This window comes from Vanessa cardui, chromosome 28, assembly GCF_905220365.1.
Source record: "Vanessa cardui chromosome 28, ilVanCard2.1, whole genome shotgun sequence".
NCBI classification, from domain to species: Eukaryota; Metazoa; Arthropoda; class Insecta; order Lepidoptera; family Nymphalidae; genus Vanessa; species Vanessa cardui.
The window spans coordinates 1,037,788-1,055,478 of NC_061150.1; the positions used below are offsets into that span (position 1 = coordinate 1,037,788).

The 17,691-nt window shown below is 34.0% G+C and overlaps 1 protein-coding gene across 2 annotated transcripts; it reads left to right on the forward strand.

Annotated features, from left to right (window-relative positions):
- Positions 1-876: 876 nt before the first annotated feature.
- On the forward strand, positions 877-14,346 carry LOC124541684 (aldo-keto reductase family 1 member B1-like). Of its 2 annotated transcripts, none has more exons than XM_047119611.1 (7): positions 877-1,024; positions 6,659-6,801; positions 7,939-8,080; positions 10,498-10,692; positions 11,424-11,623; positions 13,228-13,383; positions 14,202-14,346. In XM_047119611.1, exons 1-7 carry the CDS (start codon positions 950-952, stop codon positions 14,245-14,247), a joined length of 957 nt encoding a protein of 318 aa, XP_046975567.1. In that variant the 5' UTR covers positions 877-949; the 3' UTR covers positions 14,248-14,346. The 2 variants fall into 2 exon arrangements, with proteins under 2 accessions (XP_046975567.1, XP_046975569.1); XM_047119613.1 differs by lacking the exon at positions 877-1,024 and adding an exon at positions 2,791-2,965.
- Positions 14,347-17,691: the final 3,345 nt, after the last annotated feature.

Sequence of the window (17,691 nt, forward strand, 5' to 3'; positions counted from 1 at the left end):
CGGGAGGAGTCACCCTCCTGCCACGAGTGTGGTGCGCCAGTGGACACGGCGTACCACACCCTGTACGAGTGTGCTGCGTGGGGGCCCCAGAGGCACACCCTTACGGCAAGTACGGGCGGAGACCTCTCGCTGTCGAGCGTTATCAACGCCATGCTCGGTAGCGAGATGTGCTGGTCGGAGATGCGCTCCTTCTGCGAAAGTGTCATGTCGCAGAAGGAAGCCGCGGAGCGGGAGCGGGAAAAGAATGCCGCCGCTGACTCGCTCCGCAGAAGACGACCGGGGAGGAGGAAAAGGCGCTACGCGCACCTTCTCCCTCCGCCTCAATAGGCGCCGTAGGACCAGGGGGGGTCCCAGTACCCCGGGAATCCCCCCTAGCTGTTGGAGGCCCGTATAGACGGGCCGACCGTCAGGGCGTCACGGTAGCATGCGTAAGCGATCCCGTGGCGTCCGCCGAAAGACGGAGAGGGTACCGCTGGTTTTTTAGTGGGTAAACCCGGTGTGCTTGGGCGTACTGGCGTACTCGGCGTTCAGGGCTCCGGGGAGTCCCACACACCCCCCCACTTTCCATCACGTGGGGGAAGCGCGTAAAGCGTTTTTCCAGCGAGAAAAAAAAAAAAAAAAAGTGCCATCCAATCTTCGTGCGGTACTGTACAGTATTTTGACATTGCAGCGTCATTTATTATTTATTTATATGACATTTTAAAATAAAGGTAGTATGAGTTACTTCTTTTTACATCAGCTATCTGTCAATGAAAGTTTCGCCAAAAGCAGTCCAGTTGTTACAGAGACTATCTGTATTTTAATGTTACAAACAGACACTCCAATTTTATTATATGTATAGAATATGTGTAGATATCGATAACACAAGAGGTTAAGATAAGTCGATCGTTAAATAAGTTTTTAGTTTATTGGAGTGTCTGTGACAGCCAACGTATACGCGCTAAATAAAATGGCTACGAAAATTCCATTGGTAAAATTAAGTAATGGAAAAACACTACCGCAAATAGGAATCGGTACTTGGAAGGTAAGTTTTTTTTTTTAAATTGTTAATATCTTAAGGCTAAGGTTTAACGTTTTAGGTTTACTAACAAAAAATTAAATGCATAATTCTTTTTTTTTTTTTCATTTAAATTCTTGTGAAATTCAAATTAGAAAATTATATATAAATAATCACTAGACAATCGTGTTGATGTTTTAGTTGGTTTTAGTTAAAAATTTAAATTTCGTAATGGCATAATTTGTGTTTTTATTACCCGTTTAAGTAAAAAAAATATATAATTCTTAATTTTTATAAGAACGTGCAAGTCTTATTTTAATCACAAATCTTGATTTAGTTTTAATTTAAAAAAAATGTATTTTTAATTAAAACTAAATTGTACTTATGTCATGGGAATTGTGGTGTTTTTAAAATTGGTTTAAAAAAAATACATGCCATTTCATTATTACAACGGAGTAAAAACTCAAAATGGATTTCTGAATTTAATGATATTGATATAAACATATTTATGACATAGCATGGGAATTAGCTTCGTTTGTATAGCCTGATATAACTAATCTTGCTGAGTTTATCCATCCTAATCTATCTAAAGATAGATAAGAATAACTTGTTTAGTTAAATAAAATACACGTACATAATCGTATACAGGTACATATATTTATATACTTACCTTGCTACACGTGTAAAATATACTAAGTAGTTCTTTTTTTAATCGTTACATATTATTTAACGGAAATCATATTTATTTAATTAGAGATAACTCGAAAATTCACTAATTTCTCATAATATTATACATTATACATCTAATAAATCATTGAAATACCTCACGCACATGCCAGGATTAAATTGAGGGTATTTGTTATCTAATATTAAGAGAAATTTATAGGTTACGTTTCAATAAGCTTTTACATGGACCATGTGCACGGTTTTTTTTCAATTTACACAATAAGGAACATACATTTTGCCATTAAAATGTTAAAAAAGTATAAAAGAAGGCTTGCAATATTTAGAAATATTTGATATAATGTTGTTTTTTTTACCATAATTACGAATGAAAGTAAGTTGAAACGGAACGTATTTCAAGATACTAATTAGCGTTCAGTGACGTCACTCCTGTTATGACTACTTATTTGAGGTTATAGTTGTAAAAACGAAAATTAACTGCGTATTTCGAATAAAAATGGAACTTCCATTTTGTCAAAGCAGACTCCAGATTCCTCTTTTCAGCTTGAAACCACTTTTTCTTAATTTTGTGTTAGAAGGTCCACTCAAAACCATTTATTTGAAAACTTTGTTGAAGTAGATGAACACATTGGCACAAAACATACGTCAATGAGGCTTTTTTCGGAGTATCGTGTAGACCATTTCAAAATGTTTACAAAAAAGTATCACAAAAGTCGAGATAAAATGCATAAGTATGAAAGCTAGTGAGGACAAGTACCTATGATAAAAATATTGCATCTTCCCTATTGTTAATTAGTTATTCAAATTGAATGTAGTATGTGTATATCTTAAGTTATAGGGTAAATCATTTTTTCTTCCTTTTCAATTATAAGTTAAGAGTTTTATTTTTTAACTAATTTAATAATAATCCCAACCCCATCATCTTTACGTAAATCGTTAATTATAGAGTAACGTAGGATGAATAGGTAATTATGAAATCAAGCAATTAATAACTAATTAGGAAGTATAAATAAAAAAAGACAAAAACTATACATTTGTAGTTAATTCAAAGGTTGTATTAAAAGAGGTTTGTAGTTTTAACATTATTATTGATTTGCTGGCAACACTGCAACAAGTCTAAAAGTTGATTACAATCAAAAGTCATATAACATAATCACAAAATCTGCCGGTCGGTTGTAGTTTGCGAATTGTGTTTACTCAATTTGTACAATGGCGTCTAAAGTTCTTAATATTAAATTAGCAAATGGATCCGAGTGCCCAATACTGGGCTTAGGAACATGGAAGGTAAATTATATTTAAACTAAGGTTTTAAAAAAAAAAGATTCTTGGTACTTGAAAGTACAGCAGATATCAATTTAAAAAAGTTTCGATGATTTCATTTGTGTTTTAATTAAATAACATTGTTTGAAATTCCCTAAACGATTAATCATTTATATATATATGGCAATGTGTTCAATGTAAAAGTATAACTCTTGATGTATTATTTTTATATAATATGCATAAGCAAACTTTAAACTTACCTATTGATTATAAAAATCTATCACCAAAACAAATATTTCCAATCTCTAAACAGAATATTTGCATGTTTTACATATCTGACTAACAACTATAATAACTGTTATAAGACATAAGTGCAGATTGGCTGCAATTGTTACATGTTTGTGCATGTACATATACATGTTCCATGCAAGTTATAATAACCAAATCATAAATGGTCCAATAGATAACAACCATTGATTGAAAATCACATCAGTCTGCTCCGTCAATCAAAAATTTACTTCTGTACCATTATAGGTACTTACGACTTGTACCACTTTAATAATGCTATCATAGTACTTAATAACTATGATAATTCAGCTATCACATGTAACATATATTTCAAAAGATTTCAATGTATTGTACATTACCACTTACAAGTACTATAATACTTGTATTATCATAGTACTTTACAACTATGCTGAGCTGATATGGCCCAGTGGTTAGAAGGTATGCATCTTAACCGATGATTTCGGGTTCAAATCCAGGCAAGCACCACCATAAATATGTGCTTAATTTGTGTTTATAATTCATCTCATGCTCGGAAACCGGCATATGTCTCATTTCATTGAAATTCTACCACATGTGCATTTCACCAATTGGAACAGGGTGGTGGAATATGTTCCAAACCCTCTCCTTATTGGAAAAGTTTATAGGATGTTACTTTTAACAACCATGATAATTCAACAATCATACATATTCATTAATATATTCAAATGATCCCATGTACAATTCTTTAGCATAACTAGTATTCTAAGTACATAACTATTAATATATTACAAGGTCGAGTGACTGATATATACATACTTAATTAATTTCAATTGAATCAATATAACATCACACCTATTTACAGTTAAATGTGTACATAAGACTACTCATATTTATCATTATATGTTTTGTTATATGTTGTCAAAGAATTTTTCCATTAGGCATATTGTATTAATACTTTTTTTTTGAATGAGCAACTAACATACAATGCCTAAACTGGTGGGATATAATTTTGCATACAAATTTGCATATATTTCTCTCTGCATATATTTGTACCTCTGTACCTTTTATATGCAGTAAAGTGCTGATACCCTGTTTATTAGGAAAGGCTATGGTCTAGTTGTCGCCTGCAGCTTTGCTCGTGTTTTTGGAGTTGGTTACATGTGTTTTACACAACTCACATTGGTTACAAGTTTACTTCACACCAATTTTCATCAAATTCATTTCAGCGGTTTGGTCGTGAAAGTGTGACAGACAGAAAGACAGTTACTTTCATTTTTATAATATTAGTATAGAATAAAATATAAAATTGTGAATAAATTGCAATAATATATAATAAAATTGAGCTGAGATGGCCCAGTGGTTAGAACGCGTGCATCTTAACCAATGATTTCAGGTTCAAACCCAAGCAAGCACCACTATATAAATGTGCTTAATTTGTGTTTATAATTCATCTCGTGCTCGGCGGTGAAGGAAAACATCGTGAGGAAACCTGCATGTGTCTAATTTCATCGAAATTCTGCCACATGTGCAATCCACCAACCCGCATTGGAACAGCGTGGTGGGATATGTTCCAAACCCTCTCCTCAATGGAAGAGGAGGCCTTATCTCAGCAATGGGAAATTTACAGGCTGTTACTTTACTATTATAAAATTAATTTAATTCAAAGAAATCACCTATTCGATAATGAAACTAATGGTGGCATATAAAAACGTCCTTATATAACATTATAGATAAATAAGAATTCAAGGCCGCATATATGATATAACACTCATAATACTATGTCAAATGTTATCACTCGAGTACTGTAAACTCGTATGTTTTATCAGCTATTGAGACAAGAACTTTTATATATTATATTTCAAGTGTCTGTCTGGGTATCCACTCATTAAATCATCATTACATACTATAAAAAGTCGCTTACCGCTGTCTGTCCGTATGTAAGCTTAGACATATTAAATTTCTTAACTGATTTTGATGCAGTTTCTTTTAATAGATATAGTGTTTCGAGAGGAAGGTTTTTGTATATAATACATGGACAATATAGTAGAGAAACACTGATAATTTTAGATGTTTCTAATGTGATGTCGTTAATAAACAAATTCTGTTTTTAGTGTCAGTATTGCACCCGTGCGAAGCCGGGGCGAGTTGCTAGTACTCTATACACAGCTATAATTGGTATTGTTGTGTTCCGGTTTGAAGGATGAGTGGGGTACTTAAGATATACCAGCTTATTTTCCAAGGTCGATGGTGTGGTTGATACAATGAATTACTAGTATTGCTTGTAAAACTAATATAAAATAAAAATAAGTAAAACGATTGTTATGCTAACGGTACTGACAAGCGTTAGGTGACGTCACTATAAACTATAGTGATGTTTATTTAGTGACGTAGATTTTTAAAAAAGTTTATTAAACGATAAGGTCGTAAAAATATAATTACACTGTACATCGGTTTTTGTTTAAACTCAATAAATCCTTCTTGGGACAAGGTATCCCTTTCTATATTAAAATTCCACAGATATTTTTAACTTTGCCGGTTCAAAAATTCAAATAATTCGTACAAAAATACTTTGGTAAAGAAGGCGTATTATACAATACTAAATTATACAGACGATAAAAAAGCGTTGAATTAATACTTGTTGACTTCCAGGCAAGATACATTACATACATACATAATTGTAACTACATGACTGTATTTTTAAATGTTGAAAAAGAATAACTATTTTCTTGCCAGTTCTTCTCGATATAATCTAATTTACGAACCGTTGGTAGCTTTACTAAATAAATTTGTTAAATAACGATTCAAAAGTGCGTGTAAAAGCCTACTCGAATAAAGTATAATTTCAAAAACCTTCCTCTCGAATCAATCTATCAATCAAAAACAACCGCATCAAAATCCGTTGCTTAGTTTTAAAGATCTAAGCATACATAGGGAAAGACTGGCAAGCGACTTATACTATGTAATGATTCTTATCAATATGTTCACGGCACGAATATTAATATTGGTAGCAAGTTATCTAGATATACGGTGAGCCGTAAAGTGCTCTCAATATTATAAGTAGTGTACGTTTCCATAGCTGATGGCCCATAAAAACACGCATTCCTTTTCAGCCGTATACATTAGAAAGGGACAGCATTATAAATTTCATTCCAATGAATGTTAAAACGAGCCGAGATGGCCCAGTGGTTGGAACGCTTGCATCTTAACCGATGATTGTGAGTTCAAGATCAGACAAGCACCACTATATATGTGCTTAATTTGTGTTTATAATATTCATCTCGTACTCGGTTAAGAAGGAAACCTGCGTGTGTCTAATTTCATAGAAATTCCGCCACATGTGTATTCCAACGACCCCCATTGGAACAGTCCCTTATATTCGAAAGGGAGAGTATTCCTTGGCCCAGTAGTGGGAAATTTGCAGGCTGTTGTTAATGTTAAATACGTTTCCAGTCGAAGCCCGGCGAGGTGACCCAGGCTGTCAAGGATGCGATCGACATCGGCTACAGACACATCGACTGCGCCTTCGTGTACGGAAACGAGAAGGAAGTCGGCGAGGCCATCACTGAAAAAATAGCCCAGGGGGTTATTAAAAGGTAAACCGTAAATGCTAATTTGTCTATATGTGTCTATTATTCATCTCGAGGTTGGGTGTGAAGGAAAATATCGTGAGGTAACCTGCATGTGTCTAATTTCAAAGAAATGTTGTCATGTGAGAATTCACCAACGCATTGGAGTATGGTGTAACGTGGTATATGCTCCTAACAGTGGCGTAGTTAGGTGAGGTAGCCCCTGTGCATTAAAAAAAGAATCGGGCCTCCACCCCCTCTTTCCCATCCCTCTTTAACTAATAATTACCCTTTAAAATTTAAGGTACCAAATAAAAAATCTTGTGCGCATTGTCGTGATTTTCTAGCTTCAGAAGCTTATAAGCCCCCTGAACTCCAGGGCCCTGGTGCACAGCACCACCTGGCCCTACGATAGCCACGCTACTTTGTTCTCAAAGGGAGAGGAGGCCTTAGGCCAGAGATTTGAAATTTGTAGGCTGTTGTTATTATATGATTTCGATTTCAAGTAAAATCTGTATAAATAAATTATATCGATCAATTCGATGTCAAGACTTCCCTTTCAAACAGCTTTAAGTAGCTTTGTTTTGGGTTAATGAGCCAGAATAAATACAGGGCATGTATTCCGGCTCATGCGCTCTAATCTACATTATAAAAGAGCCAAAGTTTGTTAACTATTACCTCATTGATATATGTATTATTTTAATGAGTATATGAGTTGAGATTGTGAGTTAGGTGATTTTCTAAATTAATTAAGTTATTACTAACATTCCTATTTACCCTCTTTAAGCTTAACACTCGTGTTGGGAGTGGGGACACTAATAGCCCTAGGGGTCAGGATCGATCCTATGACTTTCCCCATCATAATCCCAGGCGGCCTGTAATCCATTGCACTATTGAATAAATTTGTAAAATTTAAGTAAAGTTTAAGTGATAGATGATGGTAGGTAGTCACCACCATACACATTGGAGCTGTAAAAATCACATCAATGCGCCACTAACCTTGATAACTAAGATGTTATGTCCCTTCTGTGTTTAGTTATACTGGCTCACTCACCCTTCAAACCGGAACACAACAATACTGATTACTGCCATCTACCCAGACGGCCTTCCACAAAGCCCTATTACCAAGAAAATAAATTTAAATGCCTTCTTGTATCTGAACAGGGAGGATCTCTTCGTCACCTCCAAGCTGTGGAACACATTCCACCGGCCAGACCTGGTGCGTGGTGCTCTGCTGCAGACCCTGAAGAACCTCAACTTGAAATACTTGGATCTTTATCTAATTCACTGGCCGCAAGCGTACAAGGTAATTACATAACATATATAAATACTGGACAACATCACATATATTACTCTGATCCCAATGTAAGTAGCTAAAGCACTTGTGTTATGGAAAATTAGAAGTAACGATACCACAAACACCCAGACCCAAGACAAGATGGAAATTTCTACATCGAACCCGTTACCTCGGAGTGGCGTGCCCATGAAAACCGGTGTATACACCACTCGACCACGGAGGTCATTTATATATACATACATTACTTTACATACATTGTTTTTATTGGTATGCAAGTCAGGATTTGTGCAACATCGCATAATATGTTATATCTTCTATACATATTCAAAAATCAAAATAAACTTTATTCAAGTAGGCGCTTACAAGCACTTTTGAATCGTCATTTAACAATTAAGTGAAGCCACCACCGGTTCGGAAAGTAGATTCTACCGAGAAGAACCGGCAAGAAAATCAGTAGTTACTCTTTTTAAAAAAATACAAAGTCATGTTGGTTAATACAATTATTTAAATTAATATATCCTGCTTGGAAGTCAACAGGTATAATTCCACGCTCTTTTCAACCGACTTCCAAAAGGAGGAGGTTATCAATTCGTCTGTATTTTTATTTATTTTTTTTTTTTTTTTTTATGTTTGTTACCTCATAACTTTTCACTGGGTGGACCGATTTTGATAATTTTTTTTTGTTTGAAAGGTAGTGCTTCCCGTGGGGTCCCATTTTTTTATTTTTTTTTCCGATGATGGTATCCATGTGAAAACGACATAAGTCTTAAATTTGCGTTATGTATATGCGCGACAAATAGGTGAAAAACTGAAAATCACGTTAACCAATTTTGATAATTCTTTTTTTATTATAAAATATATACTTCAAGGGTAATTTGGTGAAAGTTTGGTAAGGTTCTGAGCACAGGATCCATGACAAAGTAACGGAACGGAAGGGAACGGAACAATTCTGAGGAGCACGTTAGCGATACTCGGTCGAATCTTTTATTTATAGGTTATTTGGATATTTGAGTCACCTTCCGTAATGTGGTTATGTTTATATAATTATCATAGTCGAATATTATAATCAACTAGCTACCCACCCCGGCTTCGCACGGGTGCAATACTGATACTAAATATACTACAGAATTTGTTTATATACGACATCACATCGCAAACTTCTAAAATTATCAGTGTTTCTTTACTATATTGTTCATGTATTATATACACAAACCTTCCCCTTGAATCACACTATCTTTTAAAAAAAACCGCATCAAAATCCGTTGCGTGGATTTAAAGATATAGGGACAGAGAAAGCGACTTTGTTTTATACTATGTAGTGATGGAACTCCTATAGGTACGGCTCGCAGTTAGGGTGCGATATGGGGCAGAATTTCTTACTATCTTTAATCAAATTTTGTGTATGTGATGTGATGTCATATGATGTACGAAATATAGTTGGTCTTTTTCAAAGTTTTTTTGCTGAGTTCGATTACAGCTCTTTCGAGGGATCCTTGTAGTTCACGCCGCGTGACGTATTAAATCCGCATTTTCGAAAGTCTATTTTTGCTTTATTCTTAAGTTTCCTTTGAAATTGTCCTCGAAGTAGTTTCTGACTCATATAAACGGAAAGCTTAATCTATCCATATTAAAAAAAATTAGTTAATCAACATCAGCTTCACTTAAAATCAAAAAATAAATAAAATTTTAACAAAAAGAAAAACCGACTTCAAACAAAACACTATTTTAAAACAAATGAATATGCACGAAAAAGTAATAAAAATAATTGCGTATTCAACATATTTTTTAGAGTATTCCTAAGTTAAATGAAATGAAAAATATTAGACTACTTAAAAGTCGATTAACGATTATATCATGTAGTTATAATTATTGTTATATTTGGAGTCGGTGTCAGCCAATAAAACCCTGCAGTATATCTATCAAAAAACAATACGAGAATACTTTAACAAATATGTTTTTTACAAATTACCTTTTACACAATAATATACTGGATCAATCAAGGGGCTCTTTCTTTTGATTGTTGGGGCAAGGGCACCGTGGCTGACACCGGCTCCAAATATACCAATACTTTTCGTGCATATTCATTTGTTTTAAAATAGTGTTTTGTTTGAAGTCGGTTTTTCTTTTTGTTAAAATTTTATAAATAATAAATTGAAATAAGACGTATTACCTATTGAAACTGGTGGATGAGTGTACTCATTTTTTAATTAATACTTACTTTTAATTTAACAGCACAATTCCTCGTCTGAAAAATCTCCATTAACAAAATGACCCGCCATTTTATCATCTACAAATTCTTGTTATTAATAGCTCCCAGTAATAGATGTGCAGAAAAATACAAAGGATTCTTAATTTTAATTTACCAAATAATGCCCAACGCCGGTAATCACTTAATTAATAAATGAATCCAATTTAAATTATTTTAGGAAGATGGCGAACTCTTCCCCGCAGACGAGGCAGGCAAGATCCAGTTCTCCGATGTTGACTACGTCGACACTTGGAAGGCATTGGAACCTCTCGCAAAGGAGGGCCTCGTCAAGAGCCTGGGCGTCTCCAACTTTAACTCGAAGCAGATCGCGAGGTTGCTGGAACACGCCACCGTTAAACCTGTCATGAACCAGGTAGGTTTAATGATTTGAAGAAACCTGGGTATAGCCTAGCCTGTAAATTCTCACAGCTGGGCTAAAGGCCTCCTCTCCCTTAGAGGAGAAGGTTTTGTAACATATTTCACCACGCTGTTCCAGTGCGGTGGAATACACACGTGACAGAATTTCTATGAAATTTGTCACATGCAGGTTTCCTCACGATGTTTTCCTTCACCACCGAGCACGAATGAATTATAAAGACAAATTAAGCATGTGAATCAGCGGTGCTTGCCTGGATTTGAACTCGCAATCATCGGTTAAGATGCACGCGTTTTAACCACTGGGCCACTGGCTCGAATTAATAACATGAAATGCTTAAATATATACAAATATGAACTAAAACTAGTTACTGTATAAATCTTGAGTGCGTGGAATGGTGGGAAGAATGCTAGCAGCATTTCATTTATAGTAAAACTTGAGTAAGTTGAGACATAATTAATGAGACACTATGTAAAACAAGTGTTATTTAAAATGAGCCCAAATGTGTAGCTGAGTCAAATTGTTTTCAGTTACTAGTAATTATGACATTGTAGTAGGTATTATTTCTTGAAAAATATGTTATAGCTGGCAATTCAATCTAATAAAGGACAGGAAAAAGAAATTCGCTAAAATTGAAAAATATATATTATATTATTCTTATTTATTATGCCGGTGTATCTGAACAATGTTTTTTTATTTACATTATGAATTGTTATCTTTATTTCTAGGTGGAGTGTCACCCATACCTCAGTCAGAGGCGTCTGCAGGAGTTCTGCGAAGCACGCGGGATTAAGTTGACAGCATACTCCCCACTTGGCTCCCCCGACAGACCCTGGGCAAAACCAGGGGATCCACAACTCATGGATGATCCAAAATTGAAGGAAATTGCTAACAGAATCGGCAAGACCGTCGCTCAGGTTCTCATCAGGTAAGCTTGGCTGGTATTAACGCCATATGTCTTTTCCTTTTCCTTCTACTATCATCTGATTGTTTACAACTCTGATAACCCTCACAAATTCCATCGGTACCAATTATTTTAATACTTGATGTCCGAAAATCCACATCAGCGCGATTTCTTAGACATTTTCTGCCTCTCACAACCACTTTGTGGAACCAGCTTTCGCCGGCGATTTTTCCTATACGACATGGGAACCTTCAAGAAAAGAGCGTACTCCTTTCCCAAAGGCCGGCAACGCACCTGCAAGCCCCCTGGTGTTGCAGATGTCCATGGGCGGTGGCAGTCACTTTCCATCAGGTCATCAGAGCCTACTGCTCGTTTGCCAACTATGTCATAAAAAAAAATTCTACCTTCATACCTACCTAACTTAATATGCGTACAGTGCTGCCATCTATTGAGTCGGTATACATATAACCGGAAGTTCAATGGCGCTCAAATACGTCATAACGCGACCACCAATGGACAATCAGACTCAAGAAGAACAGCTAGACAAATGTACCGGAAGTTTTAAGTTTTTGATCTGACCGACGATTCTCAATGGAGTATTGTTATTAGATATATAATTATATGGTGTGCAGTCAAAGTTAAGGTTAATGTACTCTCAATCAAACGGGAAGTGAAAATCAAAATATACTTTATTCAAGTAGGAGAAAGAATTTGAATCGTCATTTTCCAGAACTGTATTAAGTGGTAGGGCTTTGTACTTGGTGGAGTAGGGCTAAAGGTAGGTAGGGCTTTGTACAATCCCGTCTGAGTAGGTATCACCCATTAACTAGTTATTCTACCGCCAAACAACAGTAGTCAGTATTGTTGTGTTCCGGTTTGAAGGGTGAGTGAGCCAGTGTAACTACAGGCATAAGGGACATAACATCTTAGGGAATAGTTAATATTTCTTACAGCGTCATTGTCTATGGGTGATGGTGACCACTTACCATCAGGTGACCCATATGCTCGTCCGCCAACCTATAACATAAAAAAAAATTAAGAAAAGCAACCACCTCGGAAGTAGATTCTGCTAAGAATAACCCTCAAGAAACGCAGTATTTATTCTGAACTCTGAACTTACCCGAGAAATTTTAAATTCAGGGCTGTGTGCTTTGGAAGATTTTGTTGATAAAAAAATATAGACGTAGGACCCCGAACCTTCAGTATCAGTCAGCGAGTCTAATTCTTAAATGATAATAGGCTATTTGACTGGTTTTTAAAATCCATTTTATATTATTTAGTAGAAGTTAAGGAACCCAGTAAAAGTTGATTTTTTTTATTTCTAGTACATATTTGCCCAAAAATATCATATTAAAAATTCCATATTTAAATAGCGCGCGAAAACGCCACTTCGACAATATGGCGCCGCAATGGGGTCATATAGTAAGAAAGGAAGTTTAGCAAGAAAGTGACTTCATCATTAGCCCGGCCAATCAGGAGCGTTTTGTGTCACGTGACAAACGTTTGATAAAATGCATTTTTATTTATGGATTTTTGAATAAATTAATATATATTAAACTCATAATATACACTGATTACGATAATACACAATTTATTTTTCGCATTGTCTAATATCCTATTGTTCTCAGGTACCAAATCGAACGCGGTAACATCGTGATACCAAAGTCGGTGACGAAGTCTCGCATCGCGTCCAACTTTGACGTGTTCGACTTCACGCTGTCCGCCGAGGACATGCAGCTCATCAGCACCTTCGACTGCAACGGCCGCTTCGTGCCGATGACAGCGTGAGTGCACTATACTAGCCTATGGTATGGGGGGGGGGGCAATGAACTACGAGTTAAGAGGCCACAGATTATTTCGCCAATGTCACGTGCGAACACAGATTAAATCAGAAATCGTCGTTGCTTCTCCAAAAGTCGCTATGTGTTATTTATATATTTTTCAACTGCCGTGCCGCTTTAATCGTTATTTCAATATATGGAAATTTCGATGTACGAATGTCGCATAGTTAATTTGTATACTTTTAAAATGTAGAAGTAATAACAAAACTGTTTTTGTAGTTCGTGCGTATTGAACGATCGAAAATTAAAAAAAAAAAGCACATGGCGATTTTTACAGGAGCTACGACGAAATTCTAATATATTTTGACAGCTGTCAAATCAGTGGACATTTGACAGCTGTCAAAATAATTAAATAAATATTGTACGACATCACATACATTACTCTGATCCCAATGTAAGTAGCTAAAGCACTTGTGTTGTGGAAAGTCAGAAGGAAAAAAGTACCACAAACACCCAGACTAGAGACAACATAGAAAACTAATGAACTTTACTGACCTCTTTATAATAATCAGTCAAATGTATATCTATACTAATATTATAAATGCGATTATCTGTCTGCCTGTTGCTCTTTCACGGTATTGCTGAACCGAATTTGATAAAATTTGGTATGAAGCAAGTTTAAACTCCAGGGAAGTACATAAGTACATAAAAACTTCTTCATACTGATATTCGACTAATCCATAAACGCTAATTAATTAAAATCAATGTAAATTTGTTACAACATATAAATTGTTTTTAATAGATGATTGTTTGCTTTTCAGATCCCTGGGCCACAAGTACCATCCGTTTGAAAATGATGAGTTCTAAGTTAATATATTGATACTGTATGAAAATATATTATATTTGTTATCAGTGCTATAAGATATAAATTGTTACTACAATAAATGCTATTCATATTTTCGTTAATTGTGTTTTATTGACAAATGATTTTTGGGCATTTTGTGAGGTATAAATGACATTAAAGAAAATTAGTTTTTATATAATTGTTGTTATTATAGTTTTCGTAGGTACACTAATAAGTCAATACAATGAATACAACCAGAATTTGTATGTCATTTCAACTGTCACTCTTGCTAACAAGATATTAAATATTCCGATGACACGATTTTATATGTTTCAATATATCAAACACATAATATATTACAAAAATATAGCGTTATTTATGTTACTGATTCAGTGGGAATTTAATTTGAAAAGTTTAATTTTTTTTCTTTTTTTTTTAATTTTGTTAATTGGTGTTTATGCAGGCTGGTTGGTTAAGTACCGCCTACTCATATTTCATGAAACAGCATTAGTTCGAAGGGTAAGTGAGTGATCATCATAAGGTAGCTTTGACCGTCCACAAATCCATATAATAAAAAAAAAACAGTTACCTTATATATTGTTTATTTAAAAAAGAGTTTTAAATAAAAATACATTTAGAGACATACATCCTTTTACTCCAGTACAAAAAAAAGTTTACAAAACTGCCGAAACACACAATAAATTAACACAAATACAATTAATTAACGAAATCTAAACCCGTTCTACAATAACACGGCGAGACCCATTCAGACACTAATTAGAAAGCCGCGAAAATATTAACGTCACAATGCATTTAAAGATATAATAAATAGTATTTAAAAGCAAATGAGTAAATATTTTGTTGTTGTTTTTGATAGATTATTTACATACGCTTGTTCAGAATGACTGATTTTACTTTAATGTTATTGGTTGTTTTCAGTTGATGACGCTATTATTAACCAATGAGGATGCAGTATTTTGACAATCAAACTGAAATAGTTTATAACTTCAAAAAGGCGGGAAAATAAGCCTTAGGGAAACAAATTGATATATCTTTAAAAGTTTTTAAAATAAGTAAAATTAATATTGATTGAATTTACTTTTACTATAATGTACAAATATATACGGAAATATATATATTTTTTTGTATTTGTAAAAATATAGTGCCATAAGCCATTTTTTTCTAGTTCAATTCTTGTAAAATCTAAGTGACTGCTAATTTAAAATACGATTAAATGCTAACTTATAACAACGTTCTTTTTTAATATATACTATTGGTAATGCTGCGGTCACACATGTGACACAAGTCTCAATAGTCTGGGTACACACTAAGTCTTTGTTATAGTTCACTACAATTTGAGAGCCATGTTTTACGTTAATAGATATAATTAATATATTTTTTAGTTTACACCGTTTACAATATAGTTTAGGCCTAAGCTTGATATATCCATCTCAAAAATCGAAGTAAATTTAATCAACATCCCCTCTTAATTTGGGTTCCCCCTTTATACCATCCTAGACAAGTTAAATCTCTTATAAAATCAATAAAAAAAGCACAAAAGATAAAATAAGGCTAGCTTTTAGTATTACGTATTGAAGGAATTATATTTTAACTGAATGATTTAGATAATATTTTCAAATCGCTCATAACTTTCTACTTAAACTCTTTTGTATTTGGTTTCTCGAATGACAGTTCAGAGATGTTCCTATCATTCAATTCAATTCTTAGTTTAATGGCTTTTCGTTGTGACAGGGCACAGATTATTTCAGCAATGTCACGTAGGATGGAGAAAACACGAAACTAAAATGTACATCATTTGACATAAAAACAGTTATATTGTCAAATTATGACACATCGTAGATTATGATACGATCCCAACCATAAGAAAAAAGTCAAATAAAAATTTGAGGGCAAATTGACGCGACGCCATTGGTCGAGAGCTTGATTAGTCTGTGATTTTGTCTATGGATTTGCGAGAAATGCCATTTTGAACGTCGACGAAACTGTTATCGGATTTTTGAAGTAAAATTAAAGTGAATATAAGCAGTTAAGTGTAGTATTATGTATATACATATAACAAAATTGGAGTGTCTGTTTGTAATATTAAAATAGCTGCTTTTCATTAAATGCATATGTATGTATACACGGTACATACCAAAATGTCATTTTTTCAATTTTTCCTTATCTATCTATTCGTTCGGGCTAATCTCTGTAACGGCTGGATCGATTTTGACGGGACTTTCACTGGCAGTTAGCTGATGCAATAGGGAGTAAACTTAGGCCATAACCTTTTAGTTAACTTCAAACGCGCGAGCATAGTTAATTATAAATAAAGATATATTAATCATACTCTTAGTAGTACACAATATAGCTGAGTTATTAGCGAATTGCTTGAAATACATACATCTAAGCCTTGTTTATCTTATTCGATTGAAACAGATTACAGTTCAATTAACTTTCAAGATTAGATAAGAGCTATGAGTGTTTATAGTTCAGATTGTATGTTGATCACGATATCTTCAACATATCACGTTAAATAATACTTCTCAAATGAGCAATCTTTATCAAATTTTACAATATTAATTTAAATAATTGTATTAACTAACATGACTGTATTTTTTTAAATGTTGAAAAAGAGTAACTACTGAGTTTCTTGCCGGTTCATCTCGGTAGAATCTACTTTCCGAACCGGTGGTAGCTTCACTTAATTGTTAAATGACGATTCAAAAGTGCTTGTAAAAGCCCACTTGAATAAAGTTTATTTTGATTTCGATTCTGATTTTGAAAAATCAGTAAACGTTTGCAAATTCGCGCCTTGTGTGGAACTGGTTTAAATTTTAGTGTCAAAGTTTGACACGTACCAGTTAAGATCATTATCATTAGAAATTAAACGATATCGTTATTAATATATTGATTACTAAACTTTTACCATACTTGTTAACTTCCAGGCAGAACATAATATATCATAAATAACATACATGATTGTATTTTTAAAAGAGTAACTACTGAGTTTCTTCTTTCTGAACCGGTGGTAGCCTCACTTGATATAGTTGTTAAACGACGATTCAAAAGTTGTAAAAGCCTTTGAATTAAGTATGTTTTGATTTTAAATATAATTCAAACAAATCGAATATTTTATAATATGTAATATAAATTAATTTTACAATAAGTTATTACAATTATTCGTTAAAATACACGCATACAAAAACACTCGAATCAGTAAATCACAACAATTATCACCGACATTACGATTAAAAACATTTACTCCACCTTGTAACCAATTACAATTACATAATTGCGTTTTTTACAATTACTAAATCGTTTTTTACAATTATGTAATTGCGTTTTTTACAATTAAACAACTGTAATTACATAAACGCATTAAATGCTTATGTTATTTTATAATAATGTTTTACATATTTCATAAATATGTAATAGATACATTTTAACGATTTATTCGTCAATAA

Bases quoted from the DNA above. Each gene is read 5' to 3' on its own strand.
- LOC124541684 (XM_047119611.1), top strand. From the start codon at position 950: ATGGCTACGAAAATTCCATTGGTAAAATTAAGTAATGGAAAAACACTA. The intron at 10,693-11,423 runs GTAGGTTTAATG...CTTTATTTCTAG, and splicing joins TTAAACCTGTCATGAACCAG to GTGGAGTGTCACCCATACCT. The intron at 13,384-14,201 runs GTGAGTGCACTA...TTTGCTTTTCAG, and splicing joins CGCTTCGTGCCGATGACAGC to ATCCCTGGGCCACAAGTACC.